This window comes from Austrofundulus limnaeus, unplaced genomic scaffold (genome assembly GCF_001266775.1).
Source record: "Austrofundulus limnaeus strain Quisiro unplaced genomic scaffold, Austrofundulus_limnaeus-1.0 Scaffold35, whole genome shotgun sequence".
Lineage (NCBI taxonomy): Eukaryota > Metazoa > Chordata > Actinopteri > Cyprinodontiformes > Rivulidae > Austrofundulus > Austrofundulus limnaeus.
The window spans coordinates 108,997-120,081 of NW_013952437.1; the positions used below are offsets into that span (position 1 = coordinate 108,997).

Below are 11,085 nucleotides of genomic sequence, written 5' to 3' on the forward strand. Positions count from 1 at the left end.
ACGAGCAGCTGGATACGAACAGGTGGAATTTATGCAGCTCATTTACACACTTTTCCAGAAGATAGAAGAGTTTGTTGAATCTGACGTGACATGTTCGTACGAACCCTTTTTGTACGAACAAAAGTAAGAGAAATTTAGGATAAGAATACGAACATGTTCTTGCATGAGGCCAATTGTTTTGAAGTGATCAGCATCCAGACCTGTGATGAAGGCGGGAACCCCCCAGCCGATCAGGTAGTAGAACCTCATCGGTCCGTAGTTGATGTCTCGCACCTCGCTGATCATGCGGTAAACGTGCAGCCCCTCCAGGAAGAGCCAGGAGAACGAGCAGAGGTAGAAGAAGTGCAGCAGGATGGCGATGATCGTGCAGAGAAACTGTCGGCGGGAAGGAAGAGTTAAAACGTCCCGACCCTTTTCAGAAGTAAAACCAGAAGGCCCTCGGGGATTACCGGGTTGTCGGCCTGGTTGATGCCCAGGATGAAGATGAGCTCCGACAGGAAGAGAGCCGAGGATCCGTTGTTGATGATGCTCGTCTTGTTGCTCTGCATGGCCCTGAGGCACAGGAGGAAGACCGTGGTGAGGAAGAGGAAGCCCAGCGTCACGCCYGCCGTGCTCCACGTCAGGATCTTGATGGGCAGGATCTCTCCGTTCTGAGGCAAACATCAGGGTTAGCGGTTAAACGCCGACGTGAGGACGCGTGTGTMTGTGTGACGCTTCAGAGTCCCTCACCTCCCTCCTGGAGACGTCCATCAGGACGGCGAAGCTGGTCATGTGGTAACACTGACAGCTGATGTGGCTGCTGTTCCTGAACACCACCTCGCAGCCTTTAGCCGACCAGCCGCCGTTTCCTGAACTGAAACAACGATAAGCAGAACACACCATGAGAACCACACACACACACACASKCWSTSTSTMWYWTYWYTGTGTGTGTGTGTGCGGACTCACAGGATGGTGTGGTTCCAGAACACACAGATGGGCTTGGAGCGCTCCTCGGTGGCGACCAGGCGGAACTGCACGGTGATGGGTTTGTCCAGCGGGTGCTGCAGCAGCTCGTCGTTATCGTGGACGGTGATGCTGACCACCGGCGTGTTGATGACCGGACGCTTCGGGACGCTGAGGAGGACAGAGCAACAACATCAAACTTTTCCTTTAACGTTTGTTCGTTGAGCACAGACTCAGGATCATAACAAATATTCAACTTTTAAAAACAAATGTGAATAAAGTTGTGTTTTTCTTGCTTCTGATGTGAGAGTTTCATAAAAAAAACAGTTAAAGGCTTGTGAGATATTTTGCTAACAGAAACGTCTTTCAAACATGAAAAAACCCCTGTTCCCCAACTAAAAACTTACCCCGAATGAAACCTAATTTCAGAGTGAATATTCATTGATTTTTAGARGACAAATAAAAATTGGTTTATTTCTGTTTTATGTTGGATTTTATTGCTTGTCGCCCGTTAAAATAATTAAAGTGTTGCTGGTCTGAAAGCTTTAAAAATAAACTTCTCCTCCARTCACTTTCCTCACAGCCTATATTACTGAAAGCAGAGCTGCACAATATATCAACATTTATCATCACTGCAAAATCAATACCACAAAGGACTGCAATAAATCAAACACAAGCTGAGAAACAATAAAATATTTGTTAATCGGACACTAGACCACCCCTGATCTAAATAACCACAGCTGATGGTGACTGAAATGTTATCCCAGCTGCATGTATTATTTATTTAATAAAAAAAAAACTGGAGCAGTTTATATTTTCTGTATTGTCTTTGCTGAAAATTGTTTAAAAAGCTGAAACTGAATTGTTAAAGTTGGAACAAACAGAACTAAACGGCTGAAACCCAGAGTTAAAAGATAAAATTACAAAACAGTAGCTAAATGCTAAAACAAGAATAGATACTGATGTAGTTTTCATAGAATCTGGAGGTTTTTGTGTATTTTTATGTGATTTTTTTCTAAAAAAAACAGTGAAATAATTCAAAGTATAAATTAGTTATAAGTTATTAAAACTAAAAGTCAGCTCACATTAATTCAAACCGAGACGAATGTTTTGATACACGAATAATGAAATTAGCATAAAGTCTGCAGGAAACTGCAAAACAAACTGATTCATACAAACATTTCAACATTTTATTTTTCATCYACGACTCCTCACCGCAGACTTCGCTTGTCCGGGTCGTAGTTCTCTGGTAGAAGCGTGGCCAGGCTGTGGAAGATGATCACGCTGGCGATGGCTTCCTGCTGGCTGTCCTCCGGGTGGCGCCTCTTCCTGTGGCCCGAGCGGTTCCTCGGGGAGGACTCTGGGAAAACATCCAGGAGTCTGTGGCCCTTATTGTTGTCCGTCGGCGGCTGAAAGACCGAGTCGGGGAGAGTGACGGCAGTCTCCTGGTCCACGGGGTGCGGGCCCCTCAGGYACTGGTACCGAGGCAGTTTGGCTCCGGCAAAGTTCATCTTTTTCAGACGATCCACAGAGATGACTGCACACAAAAAACGAGGAGCTGAGGACGGAGCTTCAGGAAGGACATCAGAGATCATTTTCAAAACTTACCGATGTTTGGTGTGACGATGGTGAAGGGGCTCAGGTAGGTCTTTCTCATGTTCTGCGCCAGCGTGTTTGCGTAGTCTTCGTAGTGTCGCAGCAGCGCTGCCGTGCCGCCCTCCGAGTTCTGGATCAGCTCCCAGTGAGGCCGGGCTTCTGGAGACAGGATGGCGCTGCCAACGGTGATCAGATTCTGTCAGAAAGAACCGAGACGTCTGAGTGACAGGGGGTCACAGCACTGAGGGGGCTGCGTGTGTGTGCGTGTGTGTGTGGCCTTGTTCTTGCTACATGGTGGGGACAGTTTCTCAGGAAAATGTAGCCTTGTGGGGACCGGTCCCCACAACATCGGAGGCTGATTTTGGGTGTGGGGGTTGGGTTTAGGACCAAGGTGTGAATTGAGTTTAGGTTAGTTTTAGGGTCAGGTAGGTTACCTGTGAGGTTAGCTTTAGGGTAAATGGCCAGGATTAGGCTATAAAATAAAATAAAAATGAATGGAAGTCAATGGAAAGTCCCCACAAGGATAGAGAGATGTATTATGTGTGTGTGCTGACCTCAGTGAAGTGAACATCCTGTGTAGCCGTGAGGTTGAAGCCCTGCTGGTTCCTCTCGTGCTGCAGCAGACTCAGGGCGAGTCGGTACGCCACCTTCACGTCGCTGCCGTAGAACTGCTGCGTGTGCGACGTGGCGTTGGCCAACATGGCCGCCGTCTGCTGAACGAGCCCAGGATCCAGGAGCGACGCGTTACGGGAGAACCGTTCTGACTGGAGGAGGGAAAACAGACACAGACGGTTAAAAACTCAAGATGCCCTGGGAGGAAAAAAAAACAACCGAACTAAAAGCTTAAAGTTTCGCCCACCAGGTGACCATCTTTGATTGGATTGATTCAAAAATGTAATCAGTCTGTTTCATTAAAATGGTTCAGSAGATATTTTGCTAACAGACAGACACGGGCAAAAACATCATCAGTAGGAAGTGATAAGATAAAAATATCCATGAATTGAACTGCAACAGATTCACTGTAGAGCTACAGCAATTATCTTTATATTCCCACAGTACAATTGTGTATGAGTCAGATTTTATAAAACCTGACAGAGAAAGAGACGACGCACCAGGGCTTTGAGCCTGCTGAAGGTGACAGAGGTGCAGTTGAAGAGGTTTGGAGGGAGCCAGCCCTTGTGCTCGTCACAGTGTCGGATGGCTGTGCCTTAAAGGGAGGAGACAGGAGAGGTGAGGAACGAGCCACAGCTGACTCACAGCTTCAGGCTGCTTTCAGATACTTTCCATTATTTTATGGTAATTTGATGATCTGCCAAAAAAAAAAAAAAAACTCATCATACCAATAGTTCCTTTGGGACAGGGAACTGCTGCAGGAAGACCAAACTTAGTCCTGGGCCACCAAATCCCAGCCTCGATGGCCTGAGGGCAGCTGTCATAGATTACTGAGCGAGGAGCACAGAGGAGAGATGAGGAGGAGGAGGAGGAGAAGAAGGAGAAAAACTGAAGATTTAAAAAWATATATATATTTATGCATCAATAATGAAATTACAGAAATCACATTTTCTGTTAAATGCAGAGTGTTGAGTGACTGAAGAAATTTGATGAAGCTGCTAAAAGAGATAAAAGAAAAATAAAAACAAAGGCTAAAATTAGCCACATGCTTGCCATAAGCTAATAGTGGCTAATGCTACCTAAAAGGTACACCTAGCCAAATATGAGATAAAAGCTAAATGTAGTAAAATGCTAGCTTAATGCCAAAAGTAGAAAAACACAAACTGAACAGTAGCCACACTAGTTAAAAACAGGAAAACTAGTTAGAGATTAAAAACACTAGATGACAGTAAAAGAATCATACTAGCTGTCTGCTAAAATTAGTAAGATATTAACTAAAAACTGAATGTAGCAAAACACTAGTTTAAAGATGACAGTACCAAAAGACTGGCTAAAAGCAACAAAACCAGTTAAATAAACCCTAGATAATAGTAGATAAAAATACAGAACTCAGAAGCAGTTACTTGTCAAAAAAGATGAGAAATAAAAGACAGTGAATCAAGAGAAACAGGATCATACAGTAAAGATTTCACAGAGATTCATTCATCCAGACCTTCACAGCCGTTAGGTGAGACCTCGGCGAAAGGGTTGTCACAGCGATCGCACTGACGCCCGATGACACCGGCTTTACACTGACACTGCCCGCTGTCTCTGTCACAGGCTCTGGAGAACGAGCCGACCGGGTAGCAGTCACACAGGAGGCAGGTGTCGCTGCCTTCAGGTTGGTAGTGGTTGTCCTGGAAACAAGACCAGAAGATGCTTTTTAATGACCTCTTTTTAAAGGTCTACATTCTTCTACGTCTGCACAAATTTCAGCCTGAGAGACACAAAACTCCAGCTGCTGAAACAAAACTTAGTTTTTCAGACTGGATTTTTAAAATTATTATATTTGCTGCACTGAAAACAGACTCACTGTTGAAGCAAAACCATGACCTCACAGCATGTTTTATTAGGAACAATAGTTATGGCTCACTGCAGATGTGTTAGCACTCAAATTACATGATGTGAATGACTCTCAGCTACTACCACAACAAATTTAAGCTCAAAATCTGTAAATGACTGAGTTGTAGACATTTTTACGTTATATAAGGTCACATAGCGGTGGCAGCCATCTTAAAATTAGGTTGATTTCCAAGTTAATGCACATCCTATGATGACTTTTTTGAGAGTTTCCTTTAATTTTCACGCAACATCTTATGAGATATTTTGCTAACACAACAGAAACAAAGACAAAAAACATCATCACTCACTGTTTGCCTTTCAGCAGAGACCAATAATAACATATCGTGGACATGAAATGGTACTAACACATTTAAAAACTGATTTTCCCAACATTTTTTCCCAGATATTTTAAATCAGAAGATCTGATGTGTGCTGGCAGAAACAAKAGAAGTCAAAGCTGTTTGTAAATATCACATCTTCTGAACATTCAGGTTGTTAAACCAAAGCTGACGATGCTTTTACTGAAATCCCAAAATGTTTTTCACCGTCACATTTCAAACAATCCAGGGCTCACCTTACAGCGACACTCTCCGCTCGTCTTGTTGCAGTCAGAGTCGAAGCCCCGCTCTGTCGGACAGTTGCAGGGCCCGCAGGTCTTGTGACCCCACCAACCTCTRGGACACGGCAAGTCGGTCCTGTAGAGACACACACAGTGAGTTTACCGGATCTACGGGGGAAAAAAAACAACAACACCGTTAATTTGAGGCYTGGACAACGGTACTTTTTCTCGCAGTATCGTCCGAAATAGTTCCTGGGACATTCGCAGGCGTAACCGTGGGAGGCGCCTGGCCTCCTGGTGCACGTTGAAGCGTGTTCACAGGGGTTCAGCGAGCACACGTCGGAGCAGTTGGTGCCATAGTAACCTGTAGAGAAACAAAGCGGGTGAAAACACGGTCTCACGTCGTCATCGGTGTAAAAGGTTTTGTCAGGTTTGAGCKGTGGCGGATCTGGGATTTTTCTGAGTAAGGGGCCACAATATTCATAAAGGGGCCAAGTATTTGTTCAGCATCCTTGCACACAAATCCCTGGTTTTGGTAAGGTGTATATATTTTACCAGTCACGTTTAAACATTTGTTATTTTAAAAAGCTTGCACAGTAAATTCTCCTTACCAATTTTACATGCATTTTTACAGTACATAGATAAAATACTCTCAAACACACAGTGAGCGAATCAAGCCACCACTTGTGATTTTAAAGACTTTTTCTGCAGGATTGTTTAAATTTTAAGAAAAGAAAAAGTCTTCTGTCAGCTTGATTCATGCTGGACCTTTCTATTAGGCTTATTAGTGCCTCTAGGTGCCTCTAGTGTTTGGACATGGAACTGCACCCTGCACCATCACTCTTGGGCAAAGGACAGATGAGTGACAGGACAGGGGCATTTCAGGGGGTCAATCAYCTTTCAGCAGGGGCCAACGCCCCCYTGGCCCCGCCCCTAGAACRGCCCCTGGYTTTGAGGCAGACTGACCGCTGAGGCAGGTGCAGGAGTAGCTGTCCCAGTCGTCGCTGCAYTAGCTGCTGGCGGGACAGGGGTTGGAGCTGCAGGGGTCCGGCACGCTGCAGCCCTGCTCCACYTTCACCTTCCTCGCCTGAGACCAACTCAGAGCTCCGCCAACGCGCAGACCCTGAGCAGAAATGATTTAACAGAAAAAAAAAAACAACAAAATAAAACCACAGTTTTGTTTGATTTAGCTACATTTTTTTTTCAAATTTAAGGCCAAGCATTCCCTGAAGGATGTCTGCGAATCAAATGATGAATTCTGGAGCGTATGGAGGCTTTAGAGGACAAACCTGTATGCAGCCACGGAAGCCGTGCTGAATTTTCCCATCAGGCCTTCCCAAACCACCAACGCTCACAGCCTTCAGCTTGGAGTCCCGCAGCTTCCCGTCCACCTCCATACTGGCCTGAAAAAGAATCGTGGCGACGATGACATCACAGCTGAAAAACTCTGCAAGTTAACTCACGAGTGTGGACTGACCAGGTAGAGTCCATGATCCAGAGACAGCGCTGCCCTGCCGCGGCCCGCTGCTCCTTCCGGGCTGCTGACGTTCAGCTGCAAGTGATGCCAGTCTCCATCGTTGGCCAGCGCCTCCTCCACCCGGGACAGAGTGGAGTCCTCCCCCCTGTGCAGCCCCATCAACACGCTCCCCCCGCGCAGCTGCAAGGAGGAGGAAAAGACAATCAGCTCTGTGGGTTCAAAAGTTCAAACCTGAAACCGCTGCACATATTAGAGCCGGGCTGTCGGAGCAGTTTCTAACATCAAAGAGTCGTCAGTTTAGAAAAGCTCAAAGTGTCGTTGAGAACGGCTCTAAATATAGAACGAGCTGCTTGTTTTTCCCACCGTGCCTCGTCTGAGACCGTTTGTCTCACCTGCAGAGTGAGGTTGTGCTGCAGGCTGGTGGAAACGTGAAGCAGCGTGGCGCTGGACTGACGGGTGCGGAACATGAGCTCGATATGCCAGAGGACGGAGGCCGCCGCCGCCGTCTCCAGGTTGTTCCACTGCAACACACTGTTACCCTGGAAACGCAGCGGGTTGGCCATGGCTACAGAAAAAAAAAAGTGGACACGAGAAGAAAAACAACCAAATAAAAGGGTTGAGAAGAAAAAGGAACATATAAATCTCTGTGTGGAAAGCTGGAGGGAAGACAGAGAGTCCAACATGGTCGCTTATCTTGTCCAATTTATCACAGCTAAACGCTCACATTTAAAAGACACAAACATAAGAAGAGACACTTAAACAATATAGAAATTATTGGTTAATGAGCTTTGAAGGAATTATTGGGGTTTAGGTTATATACTGATTTTAATTACACTACACATGTTATAGTTTTATGATAGAACTCTAAAGATTGTTAAATGTGACTGTTTTGCTCAACTTAATTTATTATAGCTACATGCCTGAAAACAAATTCAACACATAACTGAAATTTAAATCCTCATTAGGTAGGTTTTTATGTCTGGGGGCATAGTTTCTGGTAAGAGTAGGGTCCCCCCACTGATGACGTAATCAACAGGTGGAGCCATGCCTCGGAGCCCTTGTTAAAAGCAATTGTACTTCCTTGTTTTCGGTCTGAACGCTTGGTTCCCGATTAAACCAGTTTTCAGCAGAGAGCGCTCTTTGGTTTGTCTGGTTTCTCTTTAATAATCTTTTCCATGCATTTGTACATTCTCCGTATGGTTTAAGCACACATCCTGGTAAACAAACACGCATAACAATATTTTCTTTCAGCTTAACAAGGGAGTGAATTATAAGAATACTGAAACAAAGGTGAGTTTCCTGTCCTGGTTTTATGTCTTTTAAAGATTAAAATTTTCATACTATAGTGTGTAAAGGTTTTAAATCCCTTATTAATTAATTATATTCAGTGTCGTTTAAAGTACCATGGATTAAAACAGGTAAGAGGAAAGTGATACTTGAGGAAAGGTACAAGTATCTTATCATAAAATTACTTTGGATAAAAGTTCAAGTCTCCTCTAAGAGTATTACTTGAGTAAACGTCTTAAAGTATCTGATTTACTTTGTACTTAAATATCAAAAGTAAAATTCTGACGTAAAATGTACTTAAATAATAAAATTAAAAGTATTGAGTAAAAATGAACGGTTTAGATTTTCCAAAGTATTTTTACTGGAAGGTGAACTCTTCAAAAAATATTTTTTCTAAAGGCGTGCAGCTTTGATTAATTGTATACAAACTAAATACAGTATCAGAGTGGTATATATTTACACTTCTCAACCAACCACAATTAAAGTCACTCTATCCAGTAACCACAAATTTTCAGGATAGTAAATTTTTAACAATAACAAGCCGAAATGAAATAGGAGAAATTACTTTGTGCTTCTTACCTTTTTTTAAAAAGTAAGGAGTAGAAAGTACAGATAATTGAGTAAAAATGTAAGGAGTAGAAGTAAAAAGTAGGCTGAAAAATAATTACTCAAGTATAGTACAGATAACCAAAATTTCTACTTAAATACAGTAACAAAGTATTTGTACTTAGTTACATTACAACTCTGATTATATTTTGTTTCTAAGGACTCAAAGTATTTTGTAAACTTTAAAAAGATCATAATCAACAGTTCTTCAGGCTTTCTTAATGTATTTCAAAGTCTTTTCTTTGGACTTTGTTGTTTGTTTCACTTATTTTCTGTCCAGGGAACAGTTCAGGGTCTAACYAGTGTTTCCAGAGTCGTGCTCTGTGTTTGTTTTGACTTCCCTCACCTCTCTCACAGCTCTTTCCTCCAAACCCGAGGGGACAGTCGCAGCTGAAGGAGCCCCACAGGTTCACACAGGTTCCTCCGTTCAGACACGGGTTATTGTTGCAGAAATGCCTCTTGGCTGAGCATCCTGAGAGGAAAGGAAGGAGAATAACCTGTTTGATCTGTCCGACCTCATTATCTCATCACAGGAGTCAGAAGGAAATCAACTATTCATGGCAGTTATTGTTCGACTCTTTCTTCTAGCTGAGCTCATTAAAGCCGGTGTTATTCCCTCTGCGGGTTGTTTTACACTTGACTGCTTGAACATGAAACATTGTTTCTGCAAACATATTAAATATAACTAAAGAAATTATACTTTCCATGAAATATGGAGTGAATGTGAAATGTGCAACTATACAGAACAAGCTGAAACTTAATTGTTTAAGTTAAATGAAGCACAGCACAAGCTTAAAGATAAAAGAAGCAGAAAACTCGATAAAAGCTAAAGGAGGAAGAACACTAGCTAAAATAAAAATGCAAAATGTTAGAAAAAAGTAGAAAAAAGCTATCTAAAAAGCTACGTGTAACAATATACTAGACAAAGTAGTAAAAGGCTAGCTAATAATGGAAAAAAGCCTAGATAGAGGCAAAAGACTAGCTAAAAGATAAATGTTACAAAACAGTAAAAGCCTCTTCAGACTAAAAGAAGGAGAATTGTAGTTGTAAGCTAAAAGTAACAAAAGGCTAGCTAAGAGACAAAAGTGGTGAAATGATAGCTAAAAAGTAGCAAAAAGTTAGCAACAGCCCAAAAGTGGCAAAGATTAGCTAAAAGCTAAAGGTAATGAAACAACAGATAAAAGATAAAAGCAGCAAAAGAAGAAAAACTGAACATTTTAAAATATTATTTGTAAATATTTTTAAAGTATAAAAGTTATTAAAACCAAAGGTGATAGCAGCCAACATTTTGATTCATAAATGGATAAAATTGTACAAAAATGCAGAGGTATTTAGACGGAAAAAAAAAATCATACAGGATACTAATAAACTGGAGGATGAATGAGCATTCACAGTAACACCTGTGAGGCCCGGCGCACCTGGCAGAGTGCCGTTGTTAGCGATGTAGCTGGCCATGTCTATGTGCTGGTTGTCAATACGCAGGTTCTTCATGCAGCCCATGAACTGGCGGTTCTGAACAGGAAAGTCTTCTGGGAGTTTGGGGACTCCTCCGAGGAGCAGGGGTCCGGTCAGATCCAGAGACCTGACGGGATAAAGAAACCTGTTCATGCTAAACACTTCCTCAACAACAATGTACAAAAACTCCATGCTGCTGCTGATGGAACATTACTTTTTAGATCCCGTTTGGCTGCCCTGAGCTGAGCACGAATAGTTTCCTATCATGTGACCAAATCTCAGCGCCACTGAGGCGTCGCAGTTATCTACGGTCACGACCACGATCTTCTGGTCTGAGGGTCCCTGAGGCAGACCCGCCTGGTTCAGGATTGGCTGTAAATATAAAACAAAACAAAAAGAAGCAAACTCATGAGCACAAAGATAAATACTGATGCATGTTTTCTACATTTTAGAACAGAAGTCAGTCAAAACAATGAGGTACAAAACTTTAAGTTGGTTGTGTTCATTTAAAAAAATAAGGAGTAAACTAAGAACAGACTTCAGAAACATCAGTAAGACAAAATAACACCACCAGTCTGGTCAAAACTATAAGACTGTAACACTTACACCTAATGAGGACATTTCGGAGAGCATTATTATTATTATTCTTATTATTCTTATTATTCTTATT

General features: G+C 42.7%; 1 protein-coding gene across 1 annotated transcript in view; it reads right to left on the bottom strand.

Annotated features, from left to right (window-relative positions):
* Positions 1-11,085, bottom strand: part of celsr2 (cadherin, EGF LAG seven-pass G-type receptor 2) — a gene marked incomplete in the record, with an annotated part of 78,513 nt that overhangs the window by 6,088 nt on the left and 61,340 nt on the right. Inside the window, 19 exon segments of the mRNA XM_014006337.1 lie at positions 201-375; positions 450-650; positions 730-853; positions 946-1,113; positions 2,158-2,479; positions 2,551-2,734; positions 3,093-3,302; positions 3,651-3,745; positions 3,879-3,980; positions 4,643-4,826; positions 5,606-5,726; positions 5,813-5,954; positions 6,557-6,713; positions 6,880-6,993; positions 7,068-7,247; positions 7,460-7,632; positions 9,307-9,432; positions 10,379-10,542; positions 10,630-10,787. Of these exon segments, the coding sequence (XP_013861791.1) occupies positions 201-375; positions 450-650; positions 730-853; positions 946-1,113; positions 2,158-2,479; positions 2,551-2,734; positions 3,093-3,302; positions 3,651-3,745; positions 3,879-3,980; positions 4,643-4,826; positions 5,606-5,726; positions 5,813-5,954; positions 6,557-6,713; positions 6,880-6,993; positions 7,068-7,247; positions 7,460-7,632; positions 9,307-9,432; positions 10,379-10,542; positions 10,630-10,787 (3,100 nt within the window).